The 18,897-nt window shown below is 30.0% G+C and overlaps 1 protein-coding gene across 3 annotated transcripts in view; it reads left to right on the forward strand.

The window, feature by feature from the left end:
• The window catches only part of LOC127277003 (glutamate receptor ionotropic, kainate 2-like), a 590,803-nt gene that overhangs the window by 402,128 nt on the left and 169,778 nt on the right, over positions 1 to 18,897 (forward strand). For all 3 annotated transcript variants that reach the window (XM_051297788.1, XM_051297790.1, XM_051297789.1), the window contains 2 exons: positions 482 to 619; positions 808 to 1,006. In XM_051297788.1, coding sequence (XP_051153745.1) covers positions 482 to 619; positions 808 to 1,006 — 337 coding nt within the window. The remainder of the gene's footprint in view (positions 1 to 481; positions 620 to 807; positions 1,007 to 18,897) is intronic.

Consider the following 18,897-nt stretch of genomic DNA (forward strand, 5'->3'; position numbering starts at 1 on the left):
ATATAATTAGTATATTCGATAAAAACATGTTTTGCAAGAAAATTCACTTGTACGGTGCAAGTACAATACGATTGATTATAAATGAAACAATAGTGTTTTTTTGTATTATCATGTTATTTTATGTATTATTGCAATGGCAAATGTGAAAGAATTACTTTACATCTTGAAGTCAACATCTTTTATTCACTTCAGGATATATTTGACATTCTCGTGAAAAGGATCAATTTAATTCACCTTTTTTCTTCATGAAAAGACGTTTTAAAGGAAGCTTTGATGTAACTAGAAACTTGTACAAACTTTTTATTGTTACCCTTTAGGTAATAGAAGACTTATATAGATTATTTGAGTTTAATTTACGAAAATCTACACTTTACTATGAGTTAACTTCTAATACAATAATTTCTTACATTTTAAAAAAGAATAATGAGAGACCCAGCATAACGCAAAGGGTTAATATTTATTTATATGTATATTATTTTAGAATGGCACCTGGTGAATGGGGCAATCCACATCCATGTAATTCAGAAGCAGATGAATTAGAAAATAATTTTAATTTAATGAATTCAATGTGGCTTACTATGGGCTCACTTATGCAACAAGGTTCAGATATCTTACCTCAGTAAGTAAAATAATCATCATAAAGAACTATCATAATGAACTTTTAATACTAAGTTTTAACAAATTATGTTTCAACCCTAAAATCTTTTATGATGTAAAAATCCTGTCCAGTACCTATTTTATATTTTGGGCTAATATTAAATAAATTAAATAGTGACATAAAATTATAACCATAATTAATAATAACAGGGCCCCGTCTATCCGAATGGTTGCTGGTATGTGGTGGTTCTTCGTATTGATAATGGTCTCCTCTTACACGGCTAATTTGGCAGCATTTTTGACTGCTGATAAAATGGATGTTTCTATAAATAGTGCAGATGATCTTGCAAAACAAACCAAGATAAAATATGGATCTCTTAACGGTGGTTCAACATCAAGTTTTTTTCAAGTAAGGTATTAAATTATTAAGGAGTTAGTACCATATCTCAGTGACTTTCTTTAAACATTTTTTTTATTACTAAATTTATTTTATTTACTTCCAAATTTTTATACCTAAAAGAAGGGGTTTTTATCTATTACAAAAAATTTTATTCCTTACACAGTGGGTCCGAACCAATATCAACCCAAAGGTCGAGGCACTTTAATTTTTTTTGTTCATTTCTATTCTATTATGTGTCATGAGTAATTGAAGACCAAAAAGATAAAATCGAGTTTCTGTTTATATATCAAGAAAAATGTACTAAAAAGTTCCAAAATTTCTGATAATCAAAATGAATATTACATTGAAATTATGTATACTTCATAGTCTAACGCGTACGTAATATAAAGGGTATTAGGTCTGAAACCCCAAACGACCTACAACACCGAAGTTCTCTTGAAGATCCAAAGAGACGAAAAAAGTATATCCCGATTAGTAGTCATACATATATGGGACGTTTCACGTTAATCGGCCCAGAGCTCTGTCCAAAAATTTACTAAACGAAAATTGACTTATTATAGCTGAAAATAACCGTGAGCTCATACTCTTTCAAATAAAAAGTGGCGAATTCAAAAATTCATAATGGCGGATCGAATATGGTAGACAGATTTTTAAAAACGTAATGGATTCGCTTAAAACATGTTACTCGGGGGTTTTTGGGGTCCCTGATTACGAATCTGAAGTTAGATTTTGAAAATTCAACATAGCGTATCCAATATAGCGTATCCAATATAGCGTATCCAATATAGCGTACATATTTTTAAAAAATTCAATGAATTCGCTTAAAACTTGTTACTCGGGGGTTTTTGGGGTCGCTGTTTACGAATCTGAAGCCAAATTTTGAAAATATTAAATTAATTAATTAATTTGATACTTCTAACTCAGGAGTTTTTAATATGGCTTTTTTAAATCTGTAGTAAATATTAAGGTTTTACTGTTGGGGTAAAGGTTCTCAAACACTGTAAAAAAGAGATGAATTTCAACTCTTTTGTGGAAGCTATAAAACAACAAAATTTTATATAAATCAGATCAATTTTGGAATAAGTTTGTTGTTATATTCGATTCGCTATTTAATATTTTCAAAATCTGACTTCAGATTCGCAATCAGAGACCCTAAAAACCCACGAGTAACAAGTTTTAAGCGAATCCATTGAATTTTTAAAAAATATGTCGGCCATATTGGATCTGCCATTTTGAATTTTTAAAATCTGACTTCAGATTTGTAATCACCGACCCCAAAAACCCCCGAGTAACAAGTTTTAAGCGAATCCATTAAGTTTTTAAAAATTCAATATTTAAAATATAAAGTTAAAGTACTCACCCCTAGGGCTAAACTAGGTGCAAGTTACAGCCCGATCCGATTAACTTTTTTTCACTTTTTACGCTACACGAATTTTACCCCCCATATATATATATATATATATATATGCGGCATTCTTTCTGAACGGGAGACCCCTATCCCCCCAAAATTTGTTTTGACCTAGAGAGTTCTAATAGGGACCAAAATTTAGCTCTTTAAGTCTACTTTTTAATGCAAAGTGGCCAAAAAGGAAATTCAAGATGGCCGATTTAATATGGCTGAAAATGTGTTCAGCATTCATTAAATTCATTCTAATTTCATATGCCAATGAAATTCATTTTGACAGAAATTGTTCTATGACGTCTTAAATTTTAGCTATTTATGTCTACTTTAAAATGCAAAATGGAATATTTAAAAATCCAAGATGGCGACTCTAATATGGCGGATGATTTTTCAAAACTGCTTAAATTCACTTGAAATTTATTACTCGGGGGTTTTTTTGGAACGCTGATTACGAATCTGATGCTACTTCTTAAAAATTCAAAATGGCGGATCCAATATGGCGGACAAATTTTTAAAAAAACTTATGAATTTTCCTAAAACTCATCAATTGGTGGTTTTTTGGATTACTGATTACGAATCTGATGCTACTTTTCAAATATTCAAAATGGCGAATCCAATATGGCGGACAAATTTTTAAAAAAACTTATGAATTTTGTTAAAACACATCATTTGGGGGTTTTTGGGTCGCTGATTACGAATCTGATGCTACTTTTCAAAAATTCAATATGGCGGATCCAATATGGCGAACAAATTTTTAAAAAAACTTATGAATTTTCTTAAAACTCATCATTTGGGGCTTGTTTAGTTAAGACTATTTTTAGACCTACTAAGAAAACCATAAAAATTTGAAACAATTTTTAATGAATATATTTTGTGTGACACATAACAAAACAGTCGTTTCCATATTTCGATCGCTATCATACAAAGGTATCAATGACCGTTAACAGACGCAATTGCAAATGTAATAAAATATTTAGAATACACCAAAAAATATAATAAGTGCTAAATTTATAGTTTTATGTTTAGCTGAAGTGTTTTATAATCAACATTAAATTTCTTAAATAACTTTCGTTAATAGTTAAAATGGTCATTTTTTAAAAATTAACTTTTAAATTAAAGTAGGTCAATTAATTAATTATCCAGGAAATGTATTTAATTTAAGTTTATAAATAATTCTTGCACTTTTAATAAATAACCTATTTACTTGCATTATTAAGACTTTTAAAATTATTAACACACTTATTGTTTTTATGTTTACTTGTAACGTTTTGTCAATCATTATTTAGTTTTAGCAATTATTTTAAGATTATTATTATTAAGTGTAAATAATTGTATAGGATTTAATAAGTGCAAGTATAGGTTTATTTACTATTATTTTTACTACTAGTATTTATAAAATTAATTAAAATTCTTTTATAATTTATTAATTAATATATTTTAATTTAAATGTTGAGTTTTATGAAAAGTCCATTGTAACTGTCAACAATAAATATCCCTACTAAAAATTAATTTCAAAATAATTTATAAAAATTAATGTTGATTAAAAAACATTTTAACTAAATATAAGAACAATAAATTTGACACTTATAATTTTTTTATTATACTTTAAATATATTATTATATTATAGCGTTTCATATAAGCCCGCTAATTTTTACCAATGAAGATAATAACGGCGCAAGCGCAGTTGCGTCTAGTGATGGATTCAGGTAAGCCAATCAGCGCGTTGCTTCGTTCTACCAAGCAGCAAACCCCCACTACCCCACTAAGCGGCATACGCTTTCATCCATCTTCATCTCGTGTATTCTTTGTCTAACAGCAAACTAGAGCAGACGAACTTTGTCATGGACAACTATCCAAAATTAACCTTTCCTATTAATTGAAAACATTTTTATTATAGTAAACTTATACATTTTTATTAATATCATCCTTACTGTTTCTACCCTTTTATATCCTACTTACATTTCCATAAAGAATTTCTGTAAACTTTTGCAGTTTCTGAAATTCTTCCTATCTTTTCCCACCTTTTCTACACTTAATATTTTAATATAATAACATTATTATTTATTTTAATTTAATTATTTTACTTTATTTTTTTTTATTTTGTTTTTTTAGTTCTTTTTTTCTTTGAATATTAATAAACATCGAAATGTCAAATAAGAACATCGTTCATAGAGACCGATGTTGCAATCCTTTTGAAGCCTTTGGTGTTTCTAACCACAAAGGTAAAGATTTGCGGAAAATACCGGTAGGTATGAAGCAAAAATTTCCAGAGCTTCCTGATTCAGGTAAGGTTTGTTGGGAGTGCAGACGTAAAAGTCATGAACCTGCAATCCATGTAAAAGACTCTGAAGCGTCAGTGCATGAATTAAATACAATGGATTTGAGCACTGATGTGGAGAATGATACTGAAAATCCAGTGATTGTTCGTTCCCAAAGAGAAGTTGAATTGGAAGAAATGATATCCGATTTAAAAGAAAAATTTGCAAGTTTGCCAATTAATGATCCATTGAGATTACGCATTCTTTCTATACTTCCAAAAAAATGGATTGCTAACAAAATTTCAGAATAATTTGGCTGCAGTTGGAAATTTGCTAAGAAGGCTATAGACTTCAGAATTTCTAATGGCATTTTGGCAGAAACTACAGCGAAGGCTGGTAGAGCATTACCAGCATCAACTGTTGAAAATGTAGTAAAGTTTTATACTAGTGACGAAAACAGTACGGTAATGGCTGGTAAAAAAGACGTAGTCTCCGTAAAAGATGAAAACGGAAGTTCTTTAAAACAAAAACGTCTTTTGCTTTTGGATTTAAAGGATCTTTTTTGTGTATACAAAGAAATCAATAAAAATGTTCCTGTAAGTTTTAGCAAATTTGCCCTACTTCGTCCAAAAGAATGTTTTCTTGCTGGAGGCAGTAAAACACATTCTCTCTGTGTATGTATCATTCATCAAAATGTTATGTTACTAGTAGATGCAATTGATATTGAAAAACTAACTCAACATTCTGAAAGTCCAATAAAAAACTATAAGGATTGTTTAAAGCAAATAACTTGCGAAAATCCTTACAGCAATTATTGGATGAACAGAATATTAAACATGTACAATTTAGTGTATGGACTAGCACAGACAGATCAACTTTGCAAACACGCATTGTCGCTACAGCAGAATATATAGAAGAATTTAGTAATAAGCTTTAACTTCTAAAACCACACTCATTTTTGGCAAAGCAACAGTCGCAGTTCTTTTCTGATAGAAAGAACAATTTAGATGATGGTAAAGTTTTAATTATTTTAGACTTTACTGAAAACTACAAATATATTGTTCAAGATGCCTCTCAAGCGTTCCATTTTAACAACACGCAATGTACAGTCTTTCCCGTTGTAGTTTATTACAAGGAAGGTAACGAAATTAAACACAAGAGTCTTGTATTTTTATCAGAAAGTACTCGACATGATGCTGCAGCTGTTTACACAATTCAGAAAATGTTAATTCCTTATTTAAAGAAAAGTATAAATATAAAAAAAGTTATTTATTACAGCGATGGAGCCAAGCAACATTTTAAAAACAAATATCGAATGAATAACTTGGTCCATCATGAAGAAGATTTTGGAATTAGTGCTGAATGGCATGTCCATGCAACTGCGCACAGAAAAGGAGCTTCAGATGGCATTGGAGCGACATTCAAAAGAGAAGCTGCACGAAATAGTCTTCTATGCAAACCGTCCGAAACAATTTTATCTCATAAAAAACTTGTAAAATGGGGAGAGAACTATTTTACAAGTATTAAAGTATTTTATTACAGTCGTAAAATGCATGAGAGTGTAGACAGGTTTCTCAAAAAAAGATTCAACGACGCACCAGCAGTACCAGAAATATTAAAAAATCACAGTTTTATTGTCCTCAAAAATAAGCAATTATTAATAAAAAGATATTCTAATGCTGCGACTGGCACTATACTAAACTATAAGGTTTAGTAAACTGCTGGTTGGACCAAAACTCGTCTTGGCTTAACTGTCCGGTCTTTAATCTAGTCTTATCTGTAGTGGTTGGACCAAAACTAGTCTTGGCTTAACTGTCCGGTCTTTAATCTAGTCCTATCTTTAGTGGTTGGACCAAAACTAGTCTTGGCTTAACTGTCCGGTCTATTATCTAGTCTTATCTTTAGTGGTTGGACCAAAACTAGTTTTGGCTTAACTGTCCGCTCTGTTATCTAGTCTTATCTTCATTGGTTAGTCAAACAATAATATTAGCTGTACTGTATAAACTATTTTCTAGTCCTACCTTTGTTGGTTTTAAGAAAATTCATAAGTTTTTTAAAAATTTGTCCGCCATATTGGATCCGCCATTTTGAATTTTCGAAAAGTAGCATCAGATTTGTAATCAGCGACCTAAAAAACCAAGACTGAATATTGCATTGCCGACATTGCGGACGCAGCATTCTCCTGTAACCAACTGACGTGATTCGTGGACTAAATTGGCTATGTGAGAATGCTGCGTGCGCAATGTCGTCTGCACGTCAACTAGCAGAAATCTCAATTGTTTATACTAATAAATTAATAAAATTTCTTAAGTTAAACTTACATTTACAATAAAAATCCTTTGGAACATTAAAGAAAACACAGGTAAGATCATTTTAGCGTTTAAGTGATTGAATTTTAGATAGTCGCGCGAAAGTTATTCAATTATTATTTAATAATTTTTTTAGTTGTAAAATTATAAAAAAATGTTCTCAAAGAGATTTATTCCTCTCATTTTCCTTAACATTTTAAAAAAAAGTAGACCTTAATCCGTTTATTAGAACGGAAGATATAGCAGTTTTAAATTTTTTGTTATTATTGCAAATCTCGTAAACTAACAAATATTTTAGGCTGAAATTTACGTTAAAGATTAGTCTTACTATATATAACAAAATTCCAAAGTTTCATTGCTATCGGTTAACCTACTCCGAAAAAGTCAAAATCTCACTTGGAATCGCACAATGTCGATTTTAATTTATTTAATTATTTATTTATTATTAATTTAATTAATTTCTTAATTAAAATTTAATAATTTTAATTTTAATAATATTTATTCAGATTTCAATGAATTTGTAATAATAATTCTTTGAAATACGTGGTTCATTTGGAAAAATAAGATCAATGGAAAATTAAAAAAAAATGATTAAAACAAGGGGGTTGGCGCGCAGGTGGGCGTAGCCCCTCTAGTATATATATATATATATAAAAGCATACATTGTGCGCGCGAAGAGTACGCTCCGAGGCGCGTGACTTTTACATTGTACCCCGTTTTTCAATATGTATAAAATGTTCCCAGCTAAAAATTCCTGTACAGGATCCCACTTAAAACACTGTAATTTACCAAGGGCATGTTCACCGTAAGCTTCCACAAGCATGCAAAGTGATTCTGCAGCAGTTTTATTTAAGTGGTAACAAAAAATTAAAGCTGTCCACAGCTAAACACAATTAAAACACAATTAAAAACTATACTGTTATGTAAAACTTGTATTGTTAGAGTTCGTAAATCTTTGTCACATGTTAAAACAATAAAATGGAGCCAATAACGCGATTTGTTGGTAATTAAATTTATAGCTACTGCCATTTATGTGCAAATTCCGGTTTCATATTTACACACCTGGTATTATTTTAATTGCAAAGATTATAATATTCATTTGAAAGTTTATAAAACTCCCTACAAAATGGTCGTTTAATTAATCTTTTATCTTTAGTGAACAAGAAGATATTGGGATTGGCGGTATAGTTACTTTTACCTACTTCGTCAGACATTTTGCTTTTTATGTCTCTTTCTGTCGTTTTAATTAAAGAAAGACGAAAAACGGTCGGTCGTCCGAAGTAGGTAAACACCAGATGACGTATTGCCAATCCTAATAGCCGTCAGAATTCACTAAAGTTAAAAGATTAATTATAATATAAATGTTGCTTAAGGTGAACGTTTAAGCTAGAACAATTAACCTACAAAATATTACGAAAAATTGAGTTTTTTTATTCCTTCCATAGAAGATTTTCATTTTCCGCTCAAATTACTCAGTTCTGATACTAGAATGAGAATTCAAAGCAAAATTGGATGGGGGACACTTTTTGTTTAAACCTAATCCAAGAGCAACGTTGTTAAGAATCCTACGCAGGATCCCACTAAGATCCGTTGCAGGATATTGAAACAGGAATCCAGTACAAAATCCTGTACAGGAACCTGTGCAAGTACATTAGTTACTAAGGTTTCTTTGCAGATCCTTGTACAAGAAAATGTATAAAAATAATTTCATGCTAAAGTTCCTACACAGGAACACTCGTATGATCCTGTAAAGAAAAATATTTCACTTTCTTTTCATGCTAAGTAACATTTGTAGGAACCATAAGAGGATTCCACGTAGTATTCAAGGTAGATTTTTTAAAATACTATAAAGAAAATTTTAATTTTGTGATGAATATATATTAATACACTTAATTAAAAAAAATTCTTCGCGCAGATGTTAGAGCCATAGAAACTTATTGCGCAAAAACAAGTAAAATAAACAAGTAAAATTGTTAACATTCAGTAACAAAGGTTCATGGATGGGATCCTGTGGAGGTTCATGTACAAGAATTTTATTTTAAAAATTTGTTTTAATCTTTCAAACAACGGGACCTGTAAAGAAACCTTAGGTAACTTATGTTCCTGCACACGTTCCTGTACTTAATCTGATGTCAGATTCATAATCATTGACACCGAAAACCTCCGAACAACGAGTTTCAAGCAAATCTAATGATTTTTAAAAATTTTGTTCGCCATATTGGATCCGCCATTTTGTATTTTTAAAATCTGACATGAAATTCGGATTCAGCGACCCAAGCAGCATGTAATATTACCTTAATATCACAGTAATATTACATGAAAGATTCATAATATTACAGTAATGTTACAGTAACATCAAATTGTCCGCCTTATGATAATATTACAGGAAATATTAAGGTAATATTGCATGTAATATTGATATAATATTACAAGTAATACTAAGGTAATATTACAAGTAATATTGGGGTAACATTACATTGTAATATTAAAATAATATTTAGATAATATTACATGACTTTATATTTAATGAATAAATGTTGATATTGTGATGAGAATCGAACTTCGAACTTATCGCACATCAATCGAGAGTGTTAACCAATGGACCACTTGTGCTTGTAGTATGGCTTCAATTTTTTTTGTGACATATGAAATACTTTTAGCGACAACAAGATTTATTTCGCGTTAAGTATTCTTTATATGCATTTTAAAAAAACCTTGGCGGGGGGGGAGGGGGGGGGGTCGAATATGGCCGAAAGTATTCTGTAAACAAAGTCGTGTGGGATCTACAGAAGCAGTTCACGTAACTCGATGTACGGGGAAACTGACAGCGTAAGATACTATTCGTATAAATTTTAAAACCACCTTGGCAAAATGGGTCGGATATGGCCGAAATTATTTTGCGGACAAAGTCGGTGAGATCATTAGCAGCAGTTCACAGATAGGATGACTGATTGCTATATTATGTATTAATTTTTATGGTTTTTTTTATTTTTCTCGAAAAATAATCACATTTGGTAAAAAATGTATAGGATATAAAATGTGTGTTCTTTTGAGACCTTCAACTTTTGTTTCAAACATTTTTCGAAATTTTGTGGTTTTTTATGAGTTAATCGCAAAAAACCTTGATTTTATGGTGTTTTTTATGGTTTTCACCATGATAACCAAATTTGCGCCAATTTTCACTATTATTTTCATAATCAGCGCACCAAAATATGTTATTATATCAAGTTTCATTCAAATCGGAGGTGGACCTCTTGCGGAACTGTACCCGGATACTGCTGCAGGCTAATTCGGTATAAACAAACAATTAATTAAGTAGAAAATACAAGCTTGTTAATACTTTCAATGACATTTTCACTGTAGTGTGCTTCAGCTGTATTAAAAAACGGACTTACAGATAACGAACAAACATAATATCTTATATAAATAGTGGAGTAAATAATATTCATTTTATTTGGATTTAAAGTATTCCCTTCAATAAAAAACCAAGGTGAACAAATGCATAAAATACCTTTTGAGTTTTACGCGATATTTTCATTTATAACAATTAAATTTTCATTAGAAGAATCGCTGTCAGTCGAATTTTTCACTACTTAATTTGTTATATCCGCTAAAAAGTAACTAACATAATGTTGATTTCAAAATAATTACTGATTTTCCTTTGGAATTAGTATAGTTCACGAAAGGTCTTTTTAGTGATAATTTGGTTTCACTCTCACTTTTTTTGTCAAACTCGTTTTCACTCTCTAATATAACTGATAAATCTTCTAGAATTTCGTCTTCCTGATAAACACTTTTATCTCCCTTATCAAGATTGGAAATTGCAAATGTTACAATACCTATCACAGACTCATTATTTATTACAGATTCATTGTCAGTCTCAATGTCTTCATCTTCCATCGAAATAGATGAGGTACTATTTGTAATTTGTTTAGGTAGTTTTAAAGAAGATGGAAGATGGAATAGTTGAATTATTCTTAACATTTATGCTAAGTTCGGAAGCTTTTTTAATAGTTTCTTGTAGCGATCGTGATACAATATTCAAAATTTCACTTTCAATGGGTAAGAATCAAAGAATATTTGAGATTTGAAGACCGGGTTGAACTCTTTTTTCGGCACGAGAAAGTTAAATTCTTTTTCCGTCACTTTTCGTATTTGCGTTTGAAATTGAATACTATTAATGCGCTGTGTGAACTCTAACATATTAAAATTTATAACCGTAAATAGAGTAGAAGTCATTGATTTTGCAGCGCGGAAAAAGTTTTCACACGGCTTACTACCAAATAGCCAAAGAAGAAAAAGTTGTGGCAAATTTTCATCTCGAAAATAATTAATACTTTTTATCAAAGCATGATCATTAAGCTCAATATAATCATACGTATAAGTAGTTATAAAGTTTTCTGTTGTACTATGTATATTTTCAACTAACCGCTATTTCCAAATTCGCAGAAAAAACCGCTTCTCCAAATCAAATGCACTCTTTCTATCGGAGAGATATATTCGTCTAAATAGGAATTTAAAATATCTTTTAGTGTTTAGAAAAAACAATCGTTCCTTTAGTTGAGGGTATAGTTTGCAGTACATAGATCACCCTTATGTTGAAGGTTTTAAAAATACATTGCGGAGTTTTGTGCCGATGTGATGCATATCCTGAACGAAAATTGGCAAATGTTGTAATGATTGAATGGACCAACCACTTCACTTTGCAGGTGCACTTGGTGATTGCGGGAAAGATTTACATTTCATAGAATTCAAAAGTCGGGTTTCACCATCAGAAGAAAAACCTTTTAAGATGATCTCTCCAGCTTTTGCTTGGCCTTGCATCTATGACCATCGACTTTGTACCTCATTTGACGTAAAACGATTATTTGAACCAAAGCATGCCAGACAAAATGGTTCAACGCCCTCTTGAAGGGGGGATCAATAATGATATTCGTAAAACTTATAAAGACATTTTTAATTTGAAAATGGATAACCCTAAAAAAATTAACTGGGTTCCCAATATTATCTGCAATAGTTGGAGAAAGATGCTGAATCGTTGGAAAAAGGATAAAGATACAGAGCATATCAAGTACTCTGTTCCAACTATTTGGAGACGTTCTCGATGTAAAAAAGATTACTTCTTTTGTTGTAATCAAGTTAAAGGTTTTAACTATAAAAATAAAAACAAAATCGTATACATCAGTGTTGAATCAGTAACTGCTTCTATTTTTTTTTGACCAAGAGAATAAAAAAATTCATTGCCTACCTAAAGATTAAATCAATGGAAATTGATGAAGAATCTCCTAATAAGTCTGAAATTAGAAGTGATGTTAAATGGACGCCAAGCACTGAAAAATCATCTACTTTATCCTTGATTCTCAGCTGGAAATAAATGATCTTATACAAAATTTAGGTTTACCTAAATACGGTTCCGAGTACTAAGCTTCATTTTTAAAAAGGAAAAATCTTCTAGAGCCGAATACAAAAGTATCTTTATACCGAAATAAAGAATCACAATACCGCAAATACTTTATGAAAGATCTAGATTTATCTTTAGTAGTTTTCACTGAAGTTGAAGGTCTTATCAACGAATTAAAAGCGAATTGTTATGATGCCAAAGATTGGCGGCTTTTTATAGATTCATCGAAACGAAGTATAAAAGCTGTTTTACTGCATAATTCTAATGTATTTGCTCCAATTCCTTTAGCCCACTCTACAGTCATGCAAGAAAAATATAAGAATATAAGCACTTTTTTCAGAAAATCAATTACGATCTTCATCAGTGGTAGATTTGTAGAGATTTAAAAATGATAACAATTTTGCTTGGACAACAGTCTAGATTCACGAAATATCCTTGCTACTTGTGCATGTGGGATAGGGTAAATCATTATAAAAAAAGAATGGACAAGAATATCCTCGTTTAAACCTGGTACATTCAACATTCGTTATGAGCATCTAGTAAATCCATCAAAAATTCTCATTCCTCCTCTCCACATAAAACTAGGATTAATAAAACAGTTTGTAAAAGCTATTAATAAAACTGGCTAATGTTTCGAATACCTAGCCAACAAATTTTCTATACTATCTGAGGCTAAATTGAAGGAAGGAGTATTCGATGGACCTCAAATCAGAACTTTTTTCAAGGATACTACACTTGTTAGTACAATGACTGCTTTGGAAAAAAATGCCGGGAATAGTTTTAAAGCAGTGGCTCAGAACTTTTTGGGAAAAAATAAAAGTCCTGAGTACAAGGAAATCGTGGACAAAATGATTAAAGACTTTCATAAACTTGGATGTCTTATGAATTTAAAATTACATTTTTTGCACACCCATCTTGAAAAATTTCCCGACAATCTGGGCGATTTTAGCGAGGAGCAGGGTAAACGGTTCCACCAGGATATAAAGGTTTTGGAAACTCGTTACCAAGAAAGATGGGACGAAAACATGATGGCTCATTTTTGTTGGATTATTATGTAATATCTTCTACATACTTAATTATAATAATCGATTAAAAACCGAAAGAAGATCGAGGATTGATTAATTCTGACATCAACCGAGCTGACGAAATGAATTTTCGAACTATTGAGAAAATTTTCAAAAAAAGGGTGATCAATGTACTGCAAACTATACCCTCAACTGAAGGAACGATTGTTTTTTCTAAATACTAAAAGATATTTTAAATTCATATTTAGACGAATATATCTCTCCGATAGAAAGAGTGCATTTGATTTGGAGAAGTGTTTTTTTCTGCAAATTTGGAAATAGCGGTTAGTTGTAAATAAACATAATACAACAAAAAACTTTAAAACTACTTATACGTATGATTGTATTGAGCTTAATGCTCATGCTTTGATAAAAAGTATTAATTATTAATACTATACTAATACTACTAATTAATTAATAATAATAATAATAAATAAAAAATTAATTATTAATTTAAGTTTCTTAAAATATTCTTCTCGAAAGTTGATTGAACATTTCAATTAAAGTTTCATGAAATTTTCGTCGCGAAAGTTGACTGAACATTTTAATTAAATAATCGTTAAACATTTGGCGCAAAGGTTAATTAAACATTTATGTAAATATTTGCTAAATGTTGAGCGGAAATTCCATTGAATAAAAAAAATTATATTAAATGAAAGTGGAACAAGTAAATTAAACAGTAATTAAATGAACGTAAACACATTTATTTAACATAATTAAGAGATTTTTACAAATCTTAATTACCTCTCTTAATCTTAAAAAACTAACAAATAAATAAATCAAATACTTATAATCCAGTACAGTAGTTTTTTCAAACAATATAAAATGTCTTTAAAAATTTGAAAAAATCATAGATCTCTTTCTAGAGCTTTTCAATTAAAAAATGTCAATTTTGATGGTTTATTGGTTTGGCGTGGCATTTTTTCAAATACGAGAATTTTGTATTCATAGGGCATTTTTTATATTATATATATGAAAAAGATTATAATTCTTCATACATATTATAAAAAATACCCTATGAATAGAAAATTCTTGGATTTGAAAAAAATTCCCGGTTTTCCCGGTTCACTGAACACCAATAATAATAGTAATAATTTTTTTTTTAACTGAAATTTTAATTTAATATAATTTAAGATATTTCAGAAAAAGGTAAAGAAAAATATAAATAGAGATGGAGATTTTCTATGACAACTGGAGAATAAATTATATTGCATAGCAATTATTAATATTACATGAAATAATAATTTTACCTTCTCTTATATCGCTGTTAGAAATTTTTATCCTCTTTTCTAAATTCCCAGCACAAATGCGCTTTACAAAGAAATTTTTAAAAAGTATCCCAAATTTAATTTACCATTATACATATTGACACATTCAGCGTAAAACATTATTATTGCTGGATTTAAGATCTCAATTGTAAAACAGGATTCACGTACGTTGTGTTGGCATCATCATTTTTATTTAATTTGCATTCTTTTTTTTACTAAATTTCAGACTGTACATTTTTTCTTCATCATAAAATCAATAGCGGTTCAAGATTTTGTCATAATTATAATTTTTTGTAAGGTAGATGGTGTCGAGACTTGTCAGATTATTGCATTGATTCTTAATAGATGCAGGCATTTCTTCCTATAATAAACACAAAAGTATTAAACTTCAATTAAAATGTATTTAATGTAAAATTATATTTATTATATGCAATTATATGAACATATTAGGCATTTCATATGAGAATACAGGGTCATGTCTCAGATTTTTCGCAAAATTCGGTAAATTGTAGTTATAGTGATGCTAAATAAGTGTACAAATTTTGAATTTGAAATTTTTAATATTTTTCGAGATATTTACAATAACAAATTTGAGCAATATTTTTTTGCTTTACTTATAACTTTTTTCCTATTAAAAATAGAGAAAAATGTTGTAAATTTTTTTACGCGGAAGATCTTAAACTTTTAGAAAAAAATATTTTTTTAAAAAAAATATTAATTTTTAAACAATTTATTAAAAAAAAAATTGTTTATAACTTTTAAACATGTTCTCCCTCATTTAGGAGCGCGAAAAAAATCATGAATATTGTTTAAGTGACAATAAGTCGATGGTTAAATTTTTGAGATGGCATTATTTTTTGTTTTCGAGATATTAATTAATTAACTAACAAAAGTTAATAAAAAATGAAATATTTTACGGACAAATAAAATCAGAGTAATGTTAAAAACACCATTAGAATGCTTATCAAAATCCGCATCCAACGAGCCCTATATGAACTATTTCTAATAAACGAGTGTTAAATTAATAATAAAAATTATTTAAATAATTAATAACATTTGAAGAAGTGAAGATAAATTGGCAATTCTTTTTTTATTTGGAAGACCATCTAATTCTGTGTCAAAAAAAGAATATTAAGTATTACCAAGAATAAAAAATTAATTATAAAATGTTATTTAGAGAATGACTGAAAACCATCTGTTAATAATTTAGATTTGTTAAAAATGTTATTTACACTGGTTTTATTTAATACAGAATTAGATGATCTTCCAAATAAAAAAGAATTGACGGTTTATCTTCATTTCCTTAAATATTATTAATTATTTAAATAATTTTTAGGGTTCCGTACCCGAAGGGGGAACCCTATTAATGAGACTAGTGAAGCAAGGCATGTACCCCCCCCCCCTAGCGGCCACACGAATTTATCTAGAGGGCTGAAATTTGGTATACATATGTATTTTGGCGTGTAGATTACAGAAAAAATATAGCGAATCTCATAGGAATTGATTACATTGCCCTGCATCGATTTTGCGAATAACATGGAAAATATTGTTTCCGAACGGATTTTTTGTGCTGAACACGAATCCGGGGTCGAAAACTTCCCATCACATCACGTTTTCGAGGAAATAGGGGTTGAAACCCCACAAAACAGGGTTTTTGGCCATTTTTGAAAAATTATACAGCGAAAACCTGACGTGGTACAAACTTTGCTGATATCAGAAATTAAATGTTGGTTCACGCCCTTTCAAACGAGCCCTATTCGAAATTGATCGCACTCACCCTTAGAGCAGGGGGTGTGTTTTTTTCTAGGGGTTCACAAAAAAAATGTAAACATAACATAAAAATTCAAAATGGATAACAATTCAATAAATCATTTTGAATTTTTGAAATCTGACTTCAGATTTGTTATCAGCGACCCCAAAAACCCCCGAGTGACCATTTTCAAGTGAATTGTTTTAAATTTTTATTTTGACATCCGCCATATTGGATCCGCCATTTTGAATTTTTGAAATCTGACTTCAGATTCGTAATCAACGACCTCGAAAACCCCTTACCTATCATGATTTATTGAATTGTTACCCATTTTGAATTTTTATGTTATGTGTACATTTTTTTCGTGCACCCCTAGACAAAAACACACCCCCTGCTCTAAGGGTGAGTGCGATCAATTTCGAATAGGGCTCGTTTGAAAGGGCGTGAATTAAACTTTAATTTCTGATATCAGCAAAGTTTGTACCATTCAGGTTTTCGCTGTATAATTTTTCAAAAATCTCCAAAAACTCTGTTTTGTGGGATTTCAACCCCTATTTTCTCGAAAATGTGACGTGATAGGAAGTTTTCGACCCCGGATTTGTGTTCAGCACAAAAAATCCATTCGGAAACACTATGTCCCGTGTTATTCGCAGAAAAAATTTGAAATTTGCTGGGCAGTGTTATCATAGCGCTGTCAAGGAAAAACCATGAATTTTTACGAAAAATCCCTGAAAATGACTATGTACCCCCCCTCTGGTTGCCACATCTTTTTACATAGAGAGCTCAAATTTGGTACACTTATGTATTTTTACGTGAAAATTACAGGAAAAATATAGCGAACATGATTCGGATCAATTTACATAGCGTTGTCAAGGAAAAATCAAAAATTTTGAAAAAAAGCGTTTAATCCACCTAGCGCACACACTATTTGACCAAGACAGTTCATATTTGGTATACTTACGTATTTTTGCGTGTAGATTACAGGAAAAATATAGCGAGCACGATTGGAGTTGATGATCATATTGTTTTTAAGGAAAACTCATATTTTTAGAAAAAATCATGGATTTTTCGAATAAAAAAAGAAGAAAATTTTATCCTAAGAGATCCAAATTTATACTTTTTTACGTATTTTTACGTGTAGATTATAGAAAAAATATAGCGAGAACGATTCGGGTTGATTATCATAGCGTTTTCAAGCAAAAACTGATAATTTTCGTTTAAAATCATGAATTTTCCTCAAAAACCGAAGAAAATTTTATCTAAAGAGTTTCAAATATACACTGCGACCCGAGTTTAGCGAAATCTCGGAAACGGCAACAATAGGATGGTAATTAAGCGGTAAGCGTAAGATGCTCCGACTCGAGCAGGAGCGTAGAAGTAAGGCAACGCGGTTCCTTCTAGTTGAAAATGAGTACCAAGCGGAGACGTTTGTCTGGGAGGTACAAGGTTCTTTAATCTTTAATTTTAAATAAAATATTTGTTAAATTATAAAGGCTTATTTATATACATGTATACTTTTATTTTTGTTTTCACTCCCAGCAAATTTATAAATTTACTTTATGAAAATCTTAATTTTAATATTTGCTCTCAATGTTATATTTGATGAAATTTATATTATTTAATTTCAAATAAATTTAAAATTTATAAGGCAAATGGTGAGTTTTTCCCCTTTCTTGTCTGATGTGAGTACAATTATTTGAATTTTTATTAAAAGTAATTTTAAGTATTACTTATTACTGTTTATAATTATAATAAAATCTAAAAATTAAAATATAATTATAATAATTATTGCAATAAAAATATTATGTATTATAAGATGAAGAATTTTCAAAAAAAGAGTTTAAGGATTTCGTATTTCAAGTAGTTCGTACGGCCCTGATTGCTGACGCCGATTTCGGGAAATCTCATTACTGAGTTTAGCGAACGACCCACCAAACCTGCCGCTAAACTCAGGTCCCAGTGTATACACTTTTACGTAATTTTGCGTGTAGATTACAAAAAAATATAGCGAGAACGATTGAAGTTGATTATTATAGCGTTTTCAAGGAAAAACTGATAATTTTCGATAAAAATCATGATTTTTCACCAAAAAAATTTTTTAATTGAGTTTTTTCAAAACATACAATTTTTTTAAAAAGTGGACTTTTTCCTTAAGTTTTACAATTTTTGACCTGGAAAGATAAAATTTTCTTCCTTTTTTTGGGGCAAATTCTTGATTTTTTTTCAACTCCAATTTGTGCTTGCTATATTTTTTTGTAGTGTTTTGCCATTCTTTATAATTTGCCATTTTCTATTTTTTACCATTTACTATTTTTATTATCTTTTGACATTTTTTATTTTTTGATATTTTTATTATTTTTTAGTTTTATTAATTTATTTTCAAATCTATGCGCTCACATTATTTTCAAATTTATGCGTAGATTATGTTCTATGTTTATGTCTATGAA

The sequence above is a fragment of the Leptopilina boulardi genome, unplaced genomic scaffold, assembly GCF_019393585.1.
Source record: "Leptopilina boulardi isolate dan_hultmark-lab unplaced genomic scaffold, ZJU_Lbou_2.1 LbouV2_162, whole genome shotgun sequence".
Taxonomy (NCBI): domain Eukaryota; kingdom Metazoa; phylum Arthropoda; class Insecta; order Hymenoptera; family Figitidae; genus Leptopilina; species Leptopilina boulardi.